Source organism: Phocoena phocoena, chromosome 8 (genome assembly GCF_963924675.1).
Source record: "Phocoena phocoena chromosome 8, mPhoPho1.1, whole genome shotgun sequence".
NCBI lineage: Eukaryota > Metazoa > Chordata > Mammalia > Artiodactyla > Phocoenidae > Phocoena > Phocoena phocoena.
In genome coordinates this window covers 85,276,123-85,300,342 of record NC_089226.1, presented here as the reverse complement: position 1 = coordinate 85,300,342, position 24,220 = coordinate 85,276,123, and the positions used below count along the sequence as shown (strand labels likewise).

Genomic DNA, 24,220 nt, shown 5'->3' with positions numbered 1-24,220 from the left:
TTCATGGGGTTCTACACAGCTCACCATGATTTTTCTGCATCCTCTTAGCCAGCTGGAGCCAGACCACCACACACCGTGGGCTCCTCTTCTGCGAGTCACTGGTACATCCAAACCACAGACGCTGTCTTGAAAGCATGTGCCTACACTTAAATTACACTAAGGTCTTGGAACTTCATTTTAACATACAGTATTTCCAGGCATTTACCAAGTAGACAAAGTACCGGGTTGATGTCATTGCACTGATGAAATATTCATACCATTGATAAGGCGGGACAATGTAGCTGACTTTATCGGACTCATACCATTTGCATGAAAAGGCTGAGTTTCTTTGGCTCTTTGTTCATTCAAGTGTACAGAATACCTATTTGGATAGACTTAGGCATTGTGTTAATCTGTCAGTAACATCTTGCACTGTCCAAAGTGTTTTGCAAACTGATTTAGGTTTTGGACTACAACAAGCGGCCATTGGTAGAAATATACCATATATACACATGGAAATTACAAAAATACATTTTATTTATAGCTGATTTTTTTTTAAGTAACAAAAAACTAACACTATGAAAGATCAACCGGCATACCAAAAGGACACTACCTAATATCATCAGGACAAGAGACTCGTTTGGGGAATTCCATGACACAGCATCTCCAGAACATTCCAGAAAGGGCAATTTGCCATTGGGAAATAAAAACAGCTTCTTTGAAAAGTCTGTGCTTTGACAGTTTGACTCTCCCACTCTAATCAATTCCACTCCTACTCTTCTCTGAATGTTAAAATTTCCAGCTTCTTCTCTCAATAAAGACCAAAGAAACTCATGAGGAGAATGGAAAGATGGACTCAGAGGGGATGGATACAAGATGGATCATGGGTGAGAAGGCAGGACAGGACCTCACTCTCCAACAGACACCAAGTAAGTCCCCAACATTGAGCATAGCTCCCAAAGTTGGTGAGGGCACCACGGTGTCCCCTCCCCTGGGCTACCTGAAGTCAGTACCTGTTTTGCTTTTGCACTGACAGTCAGCAGCTGGTGCTGCAAGGTATTGTCCACCCAGAGCTCTGGAGGCTCACCTGCCACGCCAGGGAGGCTGATTTGCAACATCACGGTCATGAGGTCAGAAGCCTGCCATTTTGGCAAATGTCCTCCTATGTCTATTAACTAACTAACTATGGGAAGGAGTGCGGGAGGGGACTGGCTAACTCCATACACCTTTAAAAATGTTATTTACATTTCAATGTAAATCAACAGGTTTTCTGCATTCAGAAGCTTCTATGAACAGAGGCTGCAGCCTGGGGAGACTGGGTCCACTGTTCCTGCTTCTAACAGGCATCAATGACTATTTCCTTTTGTATCACTGGGCAGCACATGCTGGACATCATCGCTGAAGAGACAGAGGTTTCCTTGTAAAAGTCGATGTGTCTATCGTCCCCAAAAAGAGAGAAGCTTCGTTCTCAGGCCACCTTCGTTGCAGGGCAAAGAAAACCAGTTTTTCTTTTGTAGGACCTTTAAAGCTCTTAGCACCGATTCTCTTCCAGCCAGAGCCCAGCTCGCAGAATACTCTATTTCCAAAATGACAACACCTTTTCAAAAACCTGTCAACACGAATCCACCATTCCCTCTCATCTTCTCTCTTTCTTGGCCTTTGTTGAATTAATTGCGGGGGGAAAAGAGTCAGGACTGTTCATAGGTGCAGTCATTGACTGACAGCAGTACTGATTTTCATCCAATTTATTTGACTTTGAATATGAACCTTTAAAAGAAAAGGACTCAGCTCTCTTGGCTGGAGTCAGTGTCTCCCTTGGAGACGGGAGGTGATTGCAATGATTACAGCCATGGCTGAATGAGAGAGAGTACAGTCGGACTTCATCGCACGCCTGCATTGCCTTTAACACAGAAATATAGAGTTAACATGCAGAGGTCACCGAAGATAGAGCTGTGCTCTCCCCATTCTGGTGATTTATTAAAATATGGCATTGGACAGGAATCTGCAGATTTGCGAGCATCTCTCGTGACTAAGGCTCCGTAGGGAAATACACCCTCAGTTCAAACAGTTAATGTAACAGAGTATCAAACATATGGTCCCACATGGGGACTTGTTGACATACAATTAGTTGAATAAGCCAAGCATCCAGTTGTTCAAGAGTTTCCTGTTCCCCAGAAGCCCCACTGTTCACGTTTTTAGAAACTGAGGGTGAGAAAAACGCCCACATCGTCTGTGCCTCCAGACCCATCAAGCCAGGCTGGAGAAAACCAAAGACTGTTTCCTCAGAGTCTGGAAGTGGGCGAAGGCATTAGACCTGGAACTCAAACATGTCCGTCTGCTTCTTGGCCAGCTTGGCCACCTCTTCCCGGATGGCCTTCACCAGGGCCGCTGTGGAGATGTTGGTCAGGGGCGTGTCGGACGGGTCGTTCTCTGCCAGGCTCTGCTGTGAGGCTGCTGCGGAGGGCAGCGGGGCCTGCTCCAAGCTGGGGTGCAGCCCGGCTGGCTGGCTGTACTGGCGAGGAAGCCTGGAGGGCGAGTTCTGCTGATACCGGGACCGGGGGTAAGCCTCGATGTACCCCGGGAGGGGGACCTACAAAGCATGTTGGGAGAGAAGACAAGGACCTGGGGTCAGGAAGCGGCTCAAGTCATAGGACGCACTCGATACCAAAGCAGGAGGGGACTGAGGACAAGGAAAGAGATTTAGAGGAAAATGAAGGCAACGCACCATTGTGCAGATACAAAAGCTGGAGTCTGTTTGGAAAATAGGTGATTTGGACTCACTGGATCTGCTGGTTGGATGAATTAAATACGTGTTTTAAACAGTATGCAAACAGTGGGCACATACCTGAATCTACATCTGAATCTACCTGGCTACCTTTTTAATATAAGCACCATCTAGCCAAAAGAAGTGTTGTTCTTTATGGATGTCAAAGGACTCACGGGAGAGATCTTCAAGATGGAGGAGCTGAAAGACGCGGAGATCACCTTCCTCCCCACAAATACATCAGAAATACATCTACATGTGGAACAACTCCCACAGAACACCTACTGAACGCTGGCAGAAGACCTCAGACCTCCCAAAAGGCAAGAAACTCCCCATATACCTGGGTAGGGCAAAAGAAAAAAGGAAAAACAGAGACAAAAGAATAGGGATGGGACCTGCACCTCTGGGAGGAAGCTGTGAAGGAGGAAAAGTTTCCACATACTAGGAAGCCCCTTCACGGGCAGAGACTGCAGGTGGGTGGGAGGGAAACTTCGGAGCCACAGAAGAGAGCGCAGCAACAGGGGTACAGAGGGCAAAGCGGAGAGATTCCCGCACAGAGGATCAGTGCTGACCAGCACTAACCAGCCTGAGAGGCTTGTCTGCTCACCCGCCAGGATGGGCAGGGGCTGGAAGCTGAGGCTTGGGCTTCAGAGGTCAGACCTCAGGGGGAGAGCTGGGGTTGGCTGCGTGAACACAGCCTAAAGGGGGCTAGTATGCCACAGATAGCCGGGAGGGAGTCAGGGAAAATGTCTGGACCTGCCGGAAAGGCAAGAGACCATTGTTTCGGGGTGCGCAAGGAGAGGGGATTCAGAGAACCACCTAAGCAAGCTCCAGAGACAGGTGCAAGTCGCAGCTATCAGCTCACACCCCAGAGACAAGCATGAAATGCTAACACTGCCACCACTGCCACCAAGAATCCTGTGTGCAAGCACAGGTCACTACCCACACACACCCCCGTCCGCCCCAGGAGCCTGTGCAGCCCACCACTGCCAGGGTCCTGAGATCCAGGGACAACTTCCCCAGGAGAACACATGGCACACCTCAGGCTGTTGCAGTGTCATGTTGGCTTCTGCCACTGCAGTCTCGCCCCGAATTACAATTATGACTACTGTACCCCTTCCACTCCCCAGCCTGAGTGAGCAAGAGAGATCTAATCAGCCCCTGCTTTAACCCCTCCTGTCTGGGCGGGAACAGACGCCTGAGGGTTGTCTACGTTCAGGGGTGGGATTAAAACAAAAGCTGAAACCCGGGAGCTATGTGAACAAAGAAGAGAAAGGGAAAATTCTCCATGCGGCCTCAGGAGCAGCAGATTAAATCCCCATAAGCAACTTGATGAACCTTCCATCTGTGGAATACCTGAATAGACAATGAATGTTACCCAAATTGACGCGGTGGACTTTGGGAGCAACTGTAGACTTGGGGTTTGCTTTCTGCATCTGACTTGTTTCTGATTCTTATGTTTATCTTAGTTTAGTTTTTAGTGCTTGTTATCATTGGTGGATTTTTTATTGGTTTGGTTGCTCTCTTTTTTTAGTTTATTATTTTTTTAATTAAATTTTTTTTTCCTTTTTTTCTCTTTTTGTGAGTGTGTATATGATGTTTCTTTGTGTGATTTTGTCTGTTTAGGTTTGCTTTAACCATTGTCCTAGGGTTCTGACTGTTTGTTTCTATTTTGTTGTTTTTTGTTTCTTTCTGTGATTTTGTCTGTTTAGTTTTGCTTTTACCATTTGGTTTGGGGTTCTATCTGTTGTATTTGGGGTTTTTTTTTCCTTTTTTTCCTCTTCCTTTTCTTCCGAGCCGTGAAGCTGGCAGGGTCTTGGTGCTCTGGCCAGGTGTCAGGCCTGAGGCTCTGAGGTGGGAGAGCCGAGTTCAGGACATTGGACCACCAGAGACCTCCCAGCCCCACATAATATCAATCAGCGAGAGCTCTCCCATAGATCTCCATCTCAACACTAAGACACAGCTCCACCCAATGGCCAGCAAGTTCCAGTGCTGGACAACTGATGCCAAAACAACTAGCAAGACAGGAACACAACCACACCCATTAACGAGAGGCTGCCTAAAGTCATACTAAGTTCATAGACACCCCAAAAAACACCACCAGATGCAGCCATGCCCACAAGAGGGACAAGATACAGCCCTACCCACCAGAACACTGGCACCAGTCCCTCCACCAGGAAGCCTACACAAGCCACTGAACCAACCTCACCCACTGGGGGCAGACACCAAAAACAATGGGAAGTACGAACCTACAGCCTGCGAAAAGGAGACCCCAAACACAGTAAGTTAAACAAAATGAGAAGACAGAGAAATATGTAGCGGATGAAGGAGCAAGGTAAAAACCCACCAGACCAAACAAATGAAGAAGAAATAGGCAGTCTACCTGAAAAACAATTCAGAGTAATGATAGTAAAGATGACCCAAAATCTTGGAAATAGAATAGAGAAAATACAAGAAACGTTTAACAAGGACCTAGAAGAACTAAAGAGCAAACAAACAATGATGAACAACACAATAAATGAAATTAAAAATTTTCTAGAAGGAGTCAGTAGCAGAATAACTGAGGCAGAAGAATGGATAAGTGACCTGGAAGATAAAATAGTGGAAATAACAGCTGCAGAGCAGAATAAAGAGAAAAGAATGAAAACAATTGAGGACAGTCTCAAAAACCTCAGGGACAACATTAAACACACCAAAATTTGAATTATAGGGGTTCCAGAAGAAGAGAAGAAAAAGAAAGGGTTTGAGAAAATATTTGAAGAGATTACAGTTGAAAACTTCCCTAACATGGGAAAGGAAATAGTCAATCAAGTCCAGGAAACACAGAGAGTCCCATACAGGATAAATCCAAGGAGAAACACGCCAAGACACATATTAATCAAACTATCAAAAATTAAATACAAAGAACAAATATTAAAAGCAGCAAGGGAAAAACAACAAATAACATACAAGGGAATCCCCATAAGGTTAATAGCTGATCTTTCAGCAGAAACTCTGCAGGCCAGAAGAGAGTGGCAGGACATATTTAAAGTGATGAAAGGGAAAAACCTACAACCAAGACTACTCTACCCAGCAAGGATCTCATTCAGAATCAACAGAGAAATTAAAAGGTTTACAGACAAGCAAAAGCTAAGAGAATTCAGCACCACCAAACCAGCTTTACAACAGATGCTAAAAGAACTTCTCTAGGCAGGAAACACAAGAGAAGGAAAAGACCTACAATAACAAACCCAAATTAATTCATAAAATGGTAATAGGAACATACATATCGACAACTACCTTAAATGTAAATGGATTAAATGCTCCAACCAAAAGACACAGACTGGCTGAGTGGATACAAAAACAAGACCTGTATATATGCTGTCTACAAGAGACCCACTTCAGACCTAGGGACACAAACAGACTGAAAGTGAGGGGATGGAAAAAGATATTCCACGCAAATGGAAATCAAAAGAAAGCTGGAGTAGCAATTCTCATGTAAAACAAAATAGACTTTAAAATAAAGACTATTACAAGAGACAAAGAAAGACACTACATAATGATCAAGGGATCAATCCAAGAAGAAGATAAAACAGTTGTAAATATTTATTTATGCACGCAACATAGGAGCACCTCAATACATAAGGCAAATGCTAACAGCCATAAAAGGGGAAACTGACAGTAACAAAATAACAGTAGGGGACTTTAACACCCCACTTTCACCACTGGACAGATCATCCAAAAAGTAAATAAGGAAACACAAGCTTTAAATGACACATTAAACAGGGTGGACTTAATTGATATTTATAGGACATTCCACCCAAAAACAATGGAATAAACTTTATTCTCAAGTGCTTATGGAACATTCTCCAGGACAGATCAGATCCTGAGGTCACAAATCAAGCCTTGGTAAATTTAAGTAAATTGATATTGTATCAAGTATCTTTTCCAACCACAACATTATGAGACTAGATATCAGTTACAGGAAAAAAACTGTAAAAAGTAAAAACACATGGAGGCTAAACAATATGCTACTAAATAAACAAGAGATCACTGAAGAAATCAAAGAGGAAATCAAAAAATACCTAGAAACAAATGACAATGAAAACACAATGATCCAAAACCTATGGGATGCAGCAAAAGCAGGTCTGAGAGCGAAATTTATAGAAATACAATCCTACCTCAAGAAACAAGAAAAATCTCAAATAAACAACCTAAACTTACACCTAAAGCAATTAGAGAAAGAAGAACAAAAATACCCCAAAGTTAGCAGAAGGAAAGAAGTCATAAAGATCAGATCAGAAAGAAATGAAAAAGAAATGAAGGAAACAATAGCAAAGATCAATAAAACTAAAAGCTGGTTCTTTGAGAATATAAACAAAATTGATAAACCATTAGCCAGACTGATCAAGAAAAAAGGGAGAAGGCTAAAATCAACAGAATTACAAATGAAAAATGAGAAGCAACAACTGACACTGCAGAAATACAAAGGATCATGAGAGATTCCTACAAGCAGCTATATGCCTATAAAATGGACAACCTGGAAGAAATGGACAAATTCTTAGAAAAGTACAACCTTCTGAGACTGAACCAGGAAGAAATAGAAAATATGAACAGACCAATCACAAGCACTGAAATTGAAACTGTGATTAAAAATCTTCCAACAAACAAAAGCCCAGAACCAGATGGCTTCATAGATGAATTCTATCACACATTTAGAGAAGAGCTAACACCTACCCTTCTCAAACTCTTCCAAAATATAGCAGAGGGCGGAACACTCCCAAACTCATTCTACAAGGCACCATCACCCTGATACCAAAACCAGATGAAGATGTCACAAAAAAAGAAAACTACAGGCCAATATCACTGATGAACATAGATGCAAAAACTCCTAAACAAAATACTAGCAAACAGAATCCAACAGCACATTGAAAGGACATACACCACGATCAAGTGGGGTTTATCCCAGGAGTGCAAGGATTCTTCAATATATGCAAATCAATCAATGTGATACACCATATTAACAAATTGAAGGAGAAAAACCATATGATCATCTCAATAGATGCAGAAAAAGCTTTCAACAAAATTCAACACCCATTTATGATAAAAACCCTCCAGGAAGTAGGCACAGAGGGAACTTACCTCAACATAACAAAGGCTGTATGTGACAAACCCGCAGCCAACATCATTCTCAATGGTGAAAAACTGAAAGCATTTCCTCTAAGATCAGGAACAAGACAAGGTTGTCCACTCTCACCACTACTATTCAACATAGTTTTGGAAGTTTTAGCCACAACAATCAGAGCAGAAAAAGAAATAAAAGGAATCCAAATCAGAAAAGAAGAAGCAAAACTATCACTGTTTGCAGATGACATGATATTATACATAGAGAATCCTAAAGACATTACCAGAAAACTACTAGAGCTAGTCAATGAATTTGGTAAAGTAGGAGGATACAAAATTAATGCTTAGAAATCTCTTGCATTCCTATACACTAATGATGAAAAATCTGAAAGAGAAATTAAGGAAATACTCCCATTTACCACTGCAACAAAAAGAATAAAATACCTAGGAAGAAACCTACCTAAGGAGACAAAAGACCTGTATGCAGAAAACTATAAGACACTGATGAAACAAATTAAAGATGCTACAAACAAATGGAGAGATACACCATGTTCTTGGATTGTAAGAATCAACCTTGTGAAAATGACTATACTACCCAAAGCAATCTACGGATTCAATGCAATCCCCATCAAACCACCAAGGTCATTTTTCACGGAACTAGAATAAAAAACTTCACAATTTGTATGGATACACAAAAGATCCTGAATAGCCAAAGCAATCTTGAGAGAGAAAATCGGAGCTGGAGGAATCAGGGTCCCTGACTTCAGACTATACTACAAAGCTACAGTAATCAACACAGTATGGTACTGGCACAAAAACAGAAATATAGCTCAATGGAACAGGATAGCCTGTTCAAAGACAGCCTCTTCAATAAGTGGTGCTGGGAAAACTGGACAGCTACATGTAAATGAATGAAATTAGAACACTCCCTAACACCATACACAAAAATAAACTCAAAATGGATTAAAGACCTAAATGTAAGGCCAGACAGTATAAAACTCTCAGAGGGAAAACATAGGCAGAACACTCCACGACATAAATCACAGCAAGATCCTTTTTGACCCACCTCCTAGAGAAATGGAAATAAACAAATGGGACATCATAAAACTTAAAAGCTTTTGCACAGCAAAGGAAACCATAAACAAGACAAAAAGACAAACTTCAGAATAGGAGAAAATATTTGCAAACGAAGCAACTGACAAAGGATTAATCTCCAAAATATACAAGCAGCTCATGCAGCTCAATATCAAAAAAACAAACAACCCAATCCAAAACTGGGCAGAAGACCTAAATAGACATTTTGCCAAAGAAGACATACAGATTGCCAACAGACACATGAAAGGATGCTCAACATCGTTAATCATTAGAGAAATGCAAATCAAAACCACAATGAGGTATCACCTCACACTGGTCAGAATGCATCATCAAAAAAATCTACAGGGGCTTCCCTGGTGGCGCAGTGGTTGAGAGTCCGCCTGCTGATGCAGGGGACCCGGGTTCGTGCCCCGGTGCGGGAAGATCCCACATGCCGCAGGAGCAGCTGGGCCCGTGAGCCATGGCCGCTGGCGTCCGGAGCCTGTGCTCCACAGCGGGAGGGACCACAGCAGTGAAAGCCCCGCGTACCGCAAAAAAAAAAAAAAAAAAAAAAAAATCTACAAACAATAAATGCTGGAGAGGGTGTGGAGAAAAGGGAACCCTTTTGCACTGTTGGTGGGAATGTAAATTGATATAGCCACTATGAAGAACAGTATGGAGGTTCCTTACCAAACTAAAAATAGAACTACCATACGACCCAGCAATCCCACTACTGGGCATATAACCTGAGAAAACCATAATTCAATAAGAGACATGGTACCACAATGTTCACTGCAGCACTATTTACAATAGCTAGGACATGGAAGCAACCTAAGTGTCCATCATCAGATGAATGGATAAAGAAGATGTGGCACATATATACAATGGAATATTACCCAGCCATAAAAAGAAACAAAATTGAGTTATTTGTAGTGAGGTAGATGGACCTAGAGTCTGTCATACAGAGTGAAGTAAGTCAGAAAGAGAAAAACAAATACTCTGTGCTAATGCATATATATGGAATGTAAAAAAAACGGTACTGATGAACCTAGTGGTAGGGCAGGAATAAAGATGCAGACATAGAGAATGGACTTGAGGACCCAGGGAGGGGGAAGGGTAAGCTGGGACGAAGTAAGAGTGTAGCATTGACATATATACACTACCAAATGTAAAATAGATAGCTAGTGGGAAGCAGCTGCATAGCACAGGGAGATCAGCTCGGTGTTTTGTGACCACCTAGAGGAGTGAGATAGGGAGGGTGGGAGGGAGATGCTAGAGGGAGGGGATATGGGGATACGGGGATATATATATATATCCGTATAGCTGATTCACTTTGTTGTACAGCAGAAACTAACACAACATTGTTAAGCAATTATACTCCAATAAAGATGCTTAAAAAATTAAATAGACTTTAATTATATATTTTTATAAAAAACAGACTCTGGAATTTATCACTGATGATAATAGCTAACACTTAATGAGCCCTGTGCTAAGGGCTTTCCAATCGTGCTCTCATTTAATTTGAAAACAACAACCTAGGAGGTAGGTATTTCTACCCTTATTTTATAGAAGAGGAAACTGAAGCAAACAGTGCCTCAATCGAAGGTGCCACAGCTAACAAGCCACTGAGAGATGCAGCTCCAGGCTGGGAGTTAGTCACTGCACTATATTGTCTTGGATCTGGAATATGATCTTGGTTTTCTTGAAAAAAATTTCTCTTTTCATTAAAAGTGGAAGATACACAGTTCTGTGCTTTAATATATGGACACTTACAGTAATAAGGACAGGGCAATGATCTGGAATTCAGGATCAACTTTCCCACAGAAACAGTGCCATAAAAGGGGATGCTGTTCCACGGTAATCCACAAAAGGCCTTTATATCCCATAATGTTAACTGCAACATCGCAAGATAAGTGCCCATGGATGACGTCGGTATGGGGTGCTACCGTGAATGGGACACATGTAAGGAGTCAGGCAGCTTTCTGGGAGAAGCAGCTTAGCTGAGTCTGGAAGATGAAGAGGCTGTTTTTCAGAAGACAAGGTGGGAGGGGCATTCCAGGCAGAGGGAAAAGCAATGCAGAGGCCTGGAGGTACACAGAGGAAGGTGCACCCAGGGAGGTTCAGTGATTTGGCCTGACCAGAGAGGATATGTGGGGTCTGAGGGGAGCTCAGGAAGACAGTCAGTCAGGGCCAGATCAAAAAGCTGCTGAATGCCAGGCTACGGAGTAAAGTTTTCTATGGCACACTTCTAAGGAATTGAGTGTGTTTCCATTCTTTACAGAGATGTCTGGGCGCTGGTGAGGATGGAGTGGGATGGGGTTGGGTGAGGATTCAGAATTTTGTATGGGCAAATGTGTAGTAGGAAAGCAGGCCTCTCCCAGTCCCTGCCAGAGGTTCTGACAACCCCTCCGGAGAAGGCCTGGCCTGGGAGCCACCAACGGGTGTCAGGCAGGGGAAATGTCTGTATTTTAGGAAGGACACTCTGGAGGTGGACCCACTGGAGGTAGAGAGGAGATAAGTTCTGAGGCTACCTCAATGGACCAGGTAAGAGTCGGGAAGGACCCAAGTGAGGGAAGAAGTGATGGGATGGATGTCCCAAAGTTTGGGGCTTTAATTCCCCTACAAGACCCGGTAAAGGAAGACAAAGTAGCAACTATATTTCACTTGCATCTCAGAGGAAAATCAGAGCCGGACTGTCCGAGCCCTTGGGCCACACAGCTGGGAATGCACAGGTGACTGGGGGCTAACAGAGAGTCAAGGCCAGGACACGGGACTTGCCTGTCAGGTCTCAGTTCAAACTCCCTTTCTTCCGGGAGACCTTCCCCAGTCCTATATTAGCTGAGGGCTCCCTGTAAGGTCCTTCCATGCACTTTGTCTAGCATAACAGTCATCACTCACAATACCATCACCTGTCTCAGGCATCGACTGTGAAGGCAGAACTGTGTCTCACCTACTTATCACTGTGCACCAGTGCCCAGAACTGTGCACGGTACACAGTAGGGAGTGTCTCAGACCTGGGGTTCTGAGCGGCACAATTTGAAAATCACCGAAGGATGACCAGCTGGTGCTGTATGTTTGTGAAGGAAGCTGCCATGTCCCCCTTCCCTGCATTTCAAGTTCAGCTGGAGCTGAGGGTCAGTGTCCAACTCTTGAGACCTCCCAGTTCTGCAGCATTAAGCAACTTGGTGCTTGTGGCTGGGACAGGCCAGGGACACCTGAGGCCACTGGAGTGGCCTCAGGGAAATACTCAGAAGCAGGGAAGATGAGGAGATGATACACTCTTCCTCCCTTACAGTAGATGCAGGCGGGAGCCACCACACCTTGGGGGCCAAAATCCAGGGCTGGCAAACACCACTCCTTCCCAAGCCAGTGCCTGTGGCAGGCATCACCTATTGATCACAGCACACTTTCCTGATGAGCCTGGGAACCCCCTCTCAATCCCTCTCCATCCAGTACCAAGGATGAAACCTATTTGTCAAACCAGGTCCAGGTGATTTTATACAAGCTAGCTCCTTATATCTGGATACCTGGGATCAGGAGGGTCAGACATCCAAATGATGGTGGGGGCTTTTTCTTCTCACATGGATGTGGAGGATGAACATTTTCCCACTGGATTACCTTTCTCAAGCCCACATCTGGTCCCTCTGAGCCTCCTGTGCTGAATTTCAAATGCAATAAAGCACCTGACCTCCCAGCTTGGTTCCTGGCTTCCGTGCTCCACGCACGGGCGCGCAACCCTGCTTAACTGAAGGTGGTAATGGGGCTCCAGGAAAGACCCATTTAGGCTGCAGCAATCACTTTCCTCTTAAAAACAACTAATAGGAAACTAGCACTCCCTCACAATGGGGGGGTGGCATGGTGATCAAGTCCAAAAGATTAAGTTTTGATTTGCTGGGCTCCTTTTCCTTCATCTTTAAGGCAACGTGAACCCAAAGGTATCTGGATGTCACCAGAAGCCTGGCTAAGTATTATCTGTAAGTATCTTGAAGGCAAGGGACAAGGTTTTGTAAATACTTTTGCTGACTCCTGCAAAGCACCCAGTGCACCCTGCATGCAGAGGGTGAGCTGACAAAGCTGCAGGCCTACTGCCTAATTAGCACAAGTATCAACTACTTTCTGAAAAGTACACATTATGTTTAGATTGCAAGTGGCATTATGGAGGTGAATAACCTCTGAACTGACCAACTCACACCCAGTGAGTGCAGCTGTTTGCATGACAAAGGAAGCAAAACAGGCCCACAACCAACCAACAGAGATGCCATACACTCCCGCATTCAGACTTGTAGACTGAACAGCAGGGAACCCCTCCAGTTACTCTCTCAGAGACTACTTACTCCAGCTCTACAAACTACTCTAATGAGCTCATACATGCCTCATTTGCAGATAACCGAGCATTAGGAAAAGCATATTTAAAGGTGAGTATATATCTGAAAGTGGGGAAATTGAGCAAGGTGTGAGCTGGGAGCAAGGTCAGAGAAAGAAAAAACATACTAAGCCTTATAATAATTCCAAAAGTTATAACAGTTTAGAGATGTCTGACATAGGGGCAATAATCCTACAAGCCGTCAGAGCCCATCTGACAAATGTCATTTTAGTACAGTGAGCCATAATAATGACGCTGAATCATTTGTTAAAGACAAATTATGTTTTTCTTTTAAAGAAGGATGGGAGAAGGATGTAATTCATTCCAGAATTTAAAAATTCAGGGTGGCATATATTTTTTAAATATTTTGGAAATTAAAGGAATAGCTTTGATTATTAGGAAAATTAATATACGTAGGGTAGTTTTACCCTGACGACGTTGTTTAAATGTGGCATCACTACAATGAGAAGAGACACCAACGCTGAGGTTGAATTGAACCTGTAGGGGTAGAAAGTATGGACCCCAGGAGTTTGGACAGAGAGAAAAGATGACACAGGTGTCAATGTGTTTCCTAAATCTAGGATGTATTTCAAATGCTGAGACCAAACCCTAAAATGACATACAGCACCACGGGGCCCTAGGAAACAGCTTGCCTTTCTTATCCATGATGGATGATCTCACACAGGGAGTGGAGCAACTCATTCTAGAGGCCATCATTGTGCTATTTTTGTTTGCTTGTTTTTTGTTTTTCACTTGGCAGTGCTTGACAGGTGGCTCAGAGGCAGGTTTGGGTGTGAATATCCAGGTTCATCTGGTTGCTGCCCCTCTTTGGTCCAGGCTGGGCCAGGTCCACTGTGCCATAAACTCCTACTAGTATAATGAAGGAAGAAACCAGCTGACCATGAAAAGACAGTCTTCAGCTGGAAGACAGGCAGAAAACTTTAGATCTACATGCAAAGTAATTCAGTCTTGGGTTTCTAATACTTCATTTTCTGGTATTGCATCTAAACTTTTCACAGGATTTTAAAGCTGAAAGGAACAAATTTAGTAAAGGCTTTGGAGCCAGAAAGATGCAGGTTTGACTGCTGGACACATCAGGGGAATAATACCTACATGACAGGTCTCGTGAAGATTAAATAAGATAACATAAATAGAACATCTAATATAGTGCCTGGCACATAGAAAATACTTCAAAAATGGTAGTTATTATAAAACTGTATTTGATTAAGGGTGCCCTCTGGAAAGAGGTGGAATCTGACTGAAGGCTCCTGTGTCAAAGGACATCACACTCCCCTCCCCCGCACTGTCTCCTCTAATAGCTGATTTTAGCCACCTGGTTGGTGGAAGGGGGCCTGAGATAACAAAACACTCAGTCTCAGCCTCACATCCCTTTTCTCCCTGTAGGGTGTCAAGCAGGTAAAGTTGTGAGGGAATCAGCGAGGGTCTCACCGAATCAGCCCACTGGCTCGGGAGCTCATTCTCTCCTGCGTAAGACATCCAGGCCTGGTTCCTGTAGGACGAGGGAGGCGTCGGGATGAAGTAGCCGGTGAAGCCGGGTCTGCTGGCAGCTGGAATGGCGAACACTGCCGGCACCGTATTACCTGGCATGGAGGAGATGTACGGGCGAGATTAGGCCGGCACCTCGCCCACTGGGCTGACATATGCACAAGCTGGGGGAAGCTCGGAAATGGGAGGACTCTGGCCTTGGGGGAAGGGCTGATGGGAAGGCATCACACCTCCACCTGCAGCCCCAGCCCTGCTCACCTGCCCAGACAGTAGTGGAGGCATCACCTGCTGGGACTCAGACCTAGCTTTCTTGAGAAGTGATGGCTCACAATCCTTGCCGAGCCCTCACCAACTCCCCCATCCCCACCCCAACACCCCTGACCTGCTGGGGTGCCAGGTGTTTTCCTCCCAGGAGGATGGGTATTTTTCAAAAGCCAAGAAGAGGAACCAAAAGGAATAGATTTCACTGGTGGCATTTCTGGACACAGTATGCTTTAGTAAGTGTTGACAACCGGGTGTTTGCAGTTTTAGCCTAAAAGGTATGGTTTGGATAAATGAAAAAACCCATGAGGGCATGTTCAAACCTCCGTGTTCATTGACATTGTTTGTAATAGCAAAAAACTGGAAACAACCAATATGTCTCTCACTAGGGGATAGGATAAATGGTGGCATATCACATAATAGAATACCATATGGCAGTGTGAACAAATGAACTAGATCAACATGTGTGTAACAACCTGGAGAACTCCTGAAAACAATGTTAAGCCAAGAAAACAAAGTGCAAAAGGAAAGGTACAGCTTAACATCACTTATGTAAATTTAAAATATACAAAGCATTAACATATACCATTGTATAGATATACATATGGAGTGAAAGCCCAAGACTTAAAGACTGTGATTACCTCTGGGGAGAAGGGGAATGAGTTGGGAGTGGATAGTTGTATCTGGAATGCTTTAAAGATATATATAATAATTTTTTAAAAGGCCTTAAGTCTGGCAAAATGTGAACATCCACTCTGACCGTAACCTATCTTAATATTTTGTCAGAGTTCAGATCTTTTTAAGAAATAAAAGCAGTAGCTCTTCTAGCCAGGGCTACTGAAGTCCAGAGGGGATCCAGAAATACAGTTGCTTTGATTCCTGACGGTGGCGGGTAGAAGGTGGAGAGCGGGGAAGACAAAGTGCACAGCACGGGGGCTGGCGCAGGGCGCGGGCTTCTTCCAGGCCTTTCTCCTCTTGCCCACCTGAGTAATTTAAAGCCGACTGATCCAACTGCGCCACAGACACAGGGCCTCGGGACACCTGCGCGAAGGAGGCGCTGTCGTGCAGCTGGGCGGGCTCAGGCCCCGCGGACTCGGCCATCCTGGTCTTGCTCCCAATATCCGAGGTGGACCTGCGCGGGGGGGAAAGGGGCCGCCTTAGCCGCCTCCCAGGACCGCGGCCGGCCGGGCAAGGCGGGGCTCCTGGGGCAGATCACGGCCGAGGATGGCTTCGGCCTCCAAGCCCCAGGACGGCGGGGTCCTCAGGCCTGGGTTTGCCCCGAATAACAAAGGGGGCCTACAAGCCCAGGCCTGAAGCAGCCGTCGCGGTGGCCCGAGCTGGAGTCATTTTTAGATATTCAAGGTCAGTGCTCCCCTGAGGGTGACTCTCATGTCTCTGGGGAGTAGAACACTTAATTTCCACATAAAAATGCGCCAAGAATTAGCGCTGGGTCTTAGCTGGGGATGGTCGACCTAGCAGGTGATGACATCATCGGCAGCCAACGGGAAGGCTCCGTCTGGAGTGCGCAGCCACTCCCCCTCCTGACACCAGGACCGAGACCCTGGAGGGCTGCGGGGACTGCGTTCCCTGCTGCTACTGGCAGGAAGCAAGAAGCCCTAGGCTCTGGGAAGCTCGGGCTGCTCCCGGAAGCAGGAGCCTAGTACTTTCTGGGCATTATGAATGAAAGAACACTTTTTTTTTTTAAGTTCCACAGGCAAGCAGAGAATCTGGCGCATTTAACACCTCTCTCCACTTATAGCTCAGAAAGCCATGTAAGAAGAGCGGGCTGGGGTGAGGGCACGGGCCTCTCCCCCTAGTATAAAGGGTGCTGTAGCCAGGCTCTGTCTTCCCTTTGGTAGAGGCGCTTCGGGCTCTCCTAAAATTAGAGTGGAGGGAGGCAAAGGCTGCCAGCCCACAGGGCCACCCTCTAAGCAGAGGCAGGCTTTCACAGTAAGAGCAGAATAGAGGCGCGGTAAGGGAGCGCATCGGGAGCCTGGGTTCCGGCTGCCTCCTCTCTCTGAGCCCCAGTTCCTCATCTGTAAAATGAAAGGGGAGGATGACTCCACCTCAAAGGTTCTTCCCTGGTCTAACCCTCTGGGTTCATAAGGAGGGCAGTGACCTCCTGATATCTGGCAAGGATGGCAGACGGTGCCGGACATGAGAGGAGACTGGTGGTTGAGAGAAGAAATAGGTGCTGGGGCTTCCCTGGTGGCGCAGTGGTTGGGAGTCCGCCTGCCGATGCAGGGGACACGGGTTCGTGCCCCGGTCCGGGAGGATCCCACGTGCCGCGGAGCGGCTGGGCCCCTGAGCCATGGCCGCTGAGCCTGTGCGTCCAGAGCCTGTGCTCCGCAACGGGAGAGGCCACAACAGTGAGAGGCCCGCGTACCGCAAAAAAAAAAAAAAAAAAAAGAAAAAAGAAAAAAGAAATAGGTGCTGGCCTTCAGCAAACATAGCTGAAACGACTGATTGAAAAGTTCCTCCAATCCAGAACCCTCAGGAGCAACTATTCCCCAGGGAGGGTCAAACACAAGCTGTGAGGATTAAACTACACATCAGGGTGGGTTGCTAGGGGCTCAGTAGTGTAGGGTCTCCCTTCCTTTCTCCGTCCCTCCTTCTCCCATTTGCTCACTCCCACAGCCCTGGCTTCCCACAGGCTGTTTCCAGGCATCTGCTACTCCTTTAGAAAACCATCCTAGGAAAATCCCTGGCTTCTGCTCTGTACACTCGGCCACCTTTGAGGACTCCCAGAGCCTTTGAGATCATTTAGGTCAGTGCCCTCATTTTACAGATAAGGAAACAGGAGTCAGACAGGTGAGGCAATGTGCCTGGAGTTACACAGCACGTTACTGGCAGGTTAGGGTGGAACCCTGGTCTGCTGCTTCCCATCCCACCCTAAGCTTGACTGGGGTCAAAGGGTGGTGTCTACACACAGCTCGGCATCCTAAACTGCTGGAAATGAAGGCAGGTCGTTTCTGAGGAAAACTCATTTCTTTTCACCATTTTGACAAAGTTCAGACCTGTGGCCCACAAATAGTGTGTGATCAGCATGTTGGAGGAAGCTATGGTAGGAGGGCCAGGGCAGTGGCCCGTACAGGCCCCAGGGCACGGGTGTCTCTCCTGGCCTTGGACATGATGACTATTCCAACCTCCCCCACGCTCTTGGCTGTTGTTTCTTGTCTATCTTTATTTAAAACATGTGTTTTATATTATTACAGAGCAAAGAGAATGCTGAATATATGTTTCACAGCAGACCTATCCAAGTTCGTGGGCTTTCATCCTCTCCATCTTGCAAGTCAAGAGTTAGGGCAGGAGCCTAGACATGCCGCTCCCCAGCCTCTCGGACACTATCCCTCAATAACTAAGGGCCTTCTGGGTGCACACACCTGGCAGGAGGTGCCCAGACTTGAGGCGGCTGTTGTGACGGCCCAAGTTGGAGTAATTTTTAGATGTTCAAGGTCAAGGTATGGGGCAGTTGACCTTGGGTTTTTTCAACTGTGGGTTCTACAGGACTTTCAGTTTTCAATGGTAAGAGAGTAGGTCAACCCTCTGTGGCCCCCACTCCCTTCCTTCATGGTACTTGGGGTGTCCCAGGCACATGGCTGTCTGTACAGGTGATGCACCCTGAATGGGGCAGGGCAGGAAGGAAATCTTTCAGGGCGGGGCGCACAGGACCAAATCCTCTGCAAATATTCCAAATAAGGCAAAGAAAGGAATGTGTTACCGCCTGAGAGAAGCGACAGCCACTGGGCCAGTCCGCGGAGGCACAGGTGGAGGGGGAGAGCCCATGACCATTTCAGGAAGCTGGGAAAACCTGTAGGCCTGTGAAAGAGACGAGCAAATAGAGGGAGATGTGTTAAAACCCGGTGCCCATCAACACACAGGTTCTTCTTACTTGAAAGGGAAGCAAATTTCTGAGGGTTAGACTTTCCTTCTTTCCTCAAACTTTCCCCTTCGATCTCCCTTAACATGTTCCCCGGCCCACTCTTCTATCTCATCTGCCACCATTCTCCCCTTTGCTGGGCCACTGCAGTCACAGAGTCCTTCAGTTGTTCTTAAAATCTGCCAAGTTCCTTCCTGCCTCGGGCTTTGTACATGCTGCCCCTTCCCCCTGGGATGCTTCTCTCCCAGTCCTTCCCGTGGCTCCTTCCTTCATTTCATTCATCCAGCCCCATATTCCCTGTGAGCCCCATTTACTCTGTCTCCATATTCTGTTTTATTTTTTGACATAGCAGTTGTCACTCTGGTATCATATCATTGCTTATTTATTATGTGCCACAAACTAGATTGTAATGAGGGCAAGGGATTTGTTCTCAGCTGCATCCTCACGCCTGGAACAGTGCCTGTTATATCATGGATGAGCAATAAATATTAGATAAGGAATGAATCATTGATTGCGTTTACTTTCTCACTCTTGGAAAGTAGGTTTAGTGGGGGAAAGCAATGGGTCTGGAGTCAGGAAGTATGGGTGGAGGCCCTAATTTGCTGATGAATAGACTTTATGTCCCTAAGCAAGTCAGGTGACCTCTCTGGGCCTCAGTGTATTCTTCTGAAATGCGGACAAGGATACCTTGCCCAGAGGGGGTGGGTGCAAAGATCAGGCAAGAGAGTGTATGTGTAAGTATGCTGTGATCTATAAAGCACTATTCAAAGATAAGGGATCAGAAATGCCACAAAAGTGAAGACTTTAATCAACATAGGAGGCGAGAAAAGGAAAATGGTCAGAGACAGGACCAGACAGCCAGGCCACAGCCTCTTTGAGCAGGAGAAAATCTAGAAATGTTCTCTGCGAAGACAAAGATTGGCTGTGCTTCTCATTCATTTTTTTCTTTAGGTATCAAGGCCTGCCAGATCTCTTGAGGAACAAGATCATAGGGCTTTAGACCTGAAGGCATCCAGATAGAAAGTAAAAGCAGAGAGAATCCATACACAGGATTCTTTAAACCGAATGAGGGCTTCTCCCTTCAGCATCATGGCAGACTACCTACTCATAAGGGCCTACCCAGTAAATAACAAGTAGATCCTGGATAAAACCTGGATTTTAATGCATGTAGGAATTGCAGGATATAAGGAAAATCTTAAGGACTCCACTCACTACCCACACCATCCCTCTCACATCTCAGCAAACTAAAATAAAAACTGTGAGCTGAAATCAGAGGTAGAAACAATGAGTAGTAAAAAATATGAAAGGTGGGATTGCCTGGAAAACAAATGCCATACTGGTAATCAATTAAGAGATCAAGCCTGGGATAGGGCAAGGTGAGGCAGGTGAAACTGAGACCCTTACAGCCAACCTGGAAGGGGCTAACATCGGCTCCTCCCAGGGAGGAAGGTTGGTAGTGCTCCCAGGCTCAGGCAGAAGCAATTGTAAGTCCTCTTTGAAAGAGATATTCCTAACCTAGGCTCTCGGGATTGGCACAGATTGAGATGAAGCAAAAAGGAGCTCATAATCAAATATCAGAAGACACACCAGAAAACATAAGTGAAAGTTAGAAAAAACAACAAATTTAGACCTTAAAGGACTTTAGAGTTTGAAATTTCCAGATACAAAATAGAAAGTAACAAGGTAAGAAATGTTTTAAGAAAATAACTGACCAGACAGAAACATTATCAGAAATGATCCAGCAGATTTGAAGAAGAACAAACAGAACTTTTAGAAGTGAAAACATTACTGAAATAAAACACTCAATATAGGCGAATTAAATAATAGATTTATCACAGATGGAAAGAAATATAAACTAGAAAATGGAATTGAGATTACTAAGGATGAAACACAAAGAGACAAGAAGATAGAAAATATACGTCTCAACAAATGACCGAATTTCGCTCCTTTTTATGGCTGAGTAATATTCCACTGTATATATGTACCACGATGACTAATAAGAACCTGCTGTATAAAAAAATAAACTAACATTCAAAAAAAAATAAAAAGAAACTCATTAGATGGATAAAAAAAAAGATAGAAAATATAAAAGAGAAGTAAAAGATATAGAGGATGGTATACGAAGGTCTAACATGCAGTTAATCAAAGTCCCAAAGGAGAAAAGTTGGAGAAAGAAGAAACAATATTTGAAGAAGCAATGACTAAGAATTTTCCAGAACTGAAGAAATAAATAATCATTTTAGGAAGTACAATATATAACAAGAAGAATAAATAAAACAAAATACACACCTACATACACTGTAGTGAAATGGTAGAATACCAAAGACAAAGAGAAGGTCTTAAAAGCAGCCAGAGGAAAAAAAAAGGCATATCACCTGTAAAGGGATGACATTTAGACTGACAGATGACTTTTCAACAGCACCCAGAAGACCATGGTATGCAAAGTGCTCAAAGAAAATAACTGTCAACCTAGAAATGTATCAGTAACAGTAATTTTCCAGAAAAAGAATGAAAAAACCTTTGCCCAAATCTAGAGGTACTGGCTGGATCAATATGGAAAGCGAAATCACCATGCTGCATCTTCCTTTTCAGCAGCAGTAAGCTATCGGGTTGGCCAAAAAGTTCGTTTGGGTTTTTCCGTAAGATGTTCCATAAGACGTTTTCTGGCCAACCCAGTATGTATGCTAAGGTAGTATTCAGGGGACCAAAATCTTAAGCTCCACTGGATCCTAAGCTCCTTGCGGTTCAGAAAGAGCACATTTCTCATCCTGGCTCTCCCGCCTTACCAAGCAAAGGGCTTTGCACCTAGTAGTGCTATATAACTACTTGTTGAATGAATGCTGAGTGAACCAGGAGTCAGGAGACCCAGGCTCTCATCTTGATTCAGCCACTCACATTCTGTGGACATGTCATTCAGTCTCTCTGCATCTCATTTTTCTGTTTTTGGTTTTCCTTGTGAAATACAGCATTGGAGTAGTTCATGAGCTTCCAAACAAACATTTCTTTAGCCATGAAACCATTCTGACATGACCTGAATACATAACCAGATTAAAGCAGAACTGCTCTGGTTGAAGTTGGGGGTAGGGATGCCTAGGTGACTTTGGCCCTTTGCTTACCTGCATGATGACACCCTGGGGACCTCCCTGAACCCTATGGTTTTACAGAGTTTGAAAATCATTGTCCCGGAGGTCCTTCCAGCTTTGCATTCCATTATTATCAACAAACCAACAAGTAAGGATATGTCTTTCCCCAAATAGAGAAAGGGGTGTATAGCCCCTCTTCTCTCTTCTGGCCTCTCATGATATCAGTAGAGGAGACAGACAACCTATTTTTATCCCTGGTTCTTGGAAGGCTTATTCTGTAGTCAACACAGTTTTCCAGCCAAGAAAATGCATTTTATGTCTGTCTTGTAACAGTTCACCAAGGAATTGATGAAAAGTTCTGAACTTTTGACAAAAAGTACCAAGGGAGTTTCCTTCTTTGGATGATTTTTCCAGGTACAAAGCAAGACTACACAGGAGATCAAGGTCTCCTTTTGTCTGTATCCTCGGGGCTCCCTGCAGCCACAGAGACCACATAAAAAGCAGAAAGGCTACCTGTGCCCTGTGCTAATGGCAGAGGAAAATCCCCCCAGGAGTGTCTTCCGACCTCCCCCTGTGAGGTTTCCCTATAGTTCTAAGTCGTCCTGGATTCGCATTCTGGTTCCCCTTTCCATGTGTTTGGAACCTGGCTCCCTGCGGGCTGCTTTGTGACTAGGATCCCACTAGAAGCTATTGCTCAAAACTGTTACCTAGTTCCAAGTTTCCAGTTCTGTGACAGTGGCCGTGAGGGGCCCAGTCTGGCGCCCAAGGACACCATCTTTTGGGACCCCTGGCCTCTGACTAGAAAGGAGATCACACACTCAGAACTGCAGGCAGTCTTTATAAATAGCTCTCAAGTCTCTGAGGTGGAAGGAGCCTGGATGTGACAAGAATAGGCCACTCTTTGGGCTCAGAGGTTTGGTTGTAAAAGTAGAAGGGAAGGTGACCACAGTTTGCTCAAAGCTCCAGTCCTGATGTCCCTGGGCAGGGGGCGAGGGAGTGGGTCAGGGCCATTCTTTCTAGCAAACCCAGTGGAGAATGAGCCCGGGTGAGACCCACTGTGTGCTGGACCCTCCTTGGGCATGTGCATCCATCCAGAGGGGGAATCTGGTGAAGATCAACCTCAAGGGGTAGCACTAGAGGGGTGACAAGTCAAAGGGGCAGGCTGCAGCTGGAGGAACAGGTCAGGGGTCTCAGGCTTTGCACTGGTGGGAGCACGAGGAACAACAGGCCAAAGCCCCCCACCCTCATTGGAGGCCCTTGTCCTGTGACAGCAAGTCAGCCTCAGGTCAGAGCGAACGTGCCAATCTTTCCGGTCCTGCTGACAATGCTGGGTTCCACTGCAAGGTGCCCCTTCCACCGCACCGTGCTGACCCTGCGAGTACTGCTCCGGGCACAACAAGTGTCTAAGTCTGCATGCAGCTACAAATAACTTTACATCCTGGTGCACAAAGTAGAATCTTCCAGCAGATAGTTCTTATTTAGTTGAAAACAGAGGGCACTGTAATGGAAGACTGACCCCATGGTACAGACCCAGAGCTTATCTTGATCTGTCAGTTCACCAGGAGTTACTGATGGAGCAACACTGAGGCTTCCAGGCCCTGGGAATCATAGAAGGTTCAAGTTGGAAAGAGCAGGAGACCACACCTCTTACCTTAACACAGGGAGATATGGAAGCCCAGAGAGGTGAACTGACTCGTTCAAAATCACATAGCCAGTTAAGGGCGCTATCTCGCAATTCTGAGCTAAGGGTGGCGTGATGCAGAGGGCAGGGGTTTGGAGTCAGACAAAACTGGATCTGATTCACTTTGTTGTACAGCAGAAACTAACACAACATTATAAAACAACTATACTCCAATTAAAAAAAAAAACAAAAACAAACAAAAAACTGGAGTTGAATCCTGGCTTGATCTTTACCAGCTGCTTGACCTCGAGTAACTTACCTTCTCTGTCTGTTTTCTCATTAGGTGATGAAAGTAACAGAATCACACCCCCATTTCAAAGCCTGTTTAGAAGACTCATTTTATATGTTAATAGACATTTGGCACATAGTGGGTACTCAATAAATGATATTCTCTTCCTTGTAAGACAAGATAATATTTTGATATAGTAATTGTAGTAACCAAGACTTTGCCACGGTTCCTTGAATCCACAGCCCTTCCCCTGCCCCAAGCAGTGAGGGCATCGCACCTTCCTGCCTCAGGGAAGGA

At 45.1% G+C, this 24,220-nt stretch overlaps 1 protein-coding gene across 1 annotated transcript in view; it reads right to left on the bottom strand.

Moving 5' to 3' along the window:
* Nucleotides 1–2,287: 2,287 nt before the first annotated feature.
* Nucleotides 2,288–24,220, bottom strand: part of KIAA1549L (KIAA1549 like) — a 133,210-nt gene continuing 111,277 nt past the window's right edge. The window contains exons 17-20 of the mRNA XM_065882426.1: nucleotides 18,772–18,869; nucleotides 16,034–16,182; nucleotides 14,733–14,884; nucleotides 2,288–2,569 (exon numbers count right to left, since the gene is read on the bottom strand). Of these exons, the coding sequence (XP_065738498.1) occupies nucleotides 2,288–2,569; nucleotides 14,733–14,884; nucleotides 16,034–16,182; nucleotides 18,772–18,869 (681 nt within the window). The remainder of the gene's footprint in view (nucleotides 2,570–14,732; nucleotides 14,885–16,033; nucleotides 16,183–18,771; nucleotides 18,870–24,220) is intronic.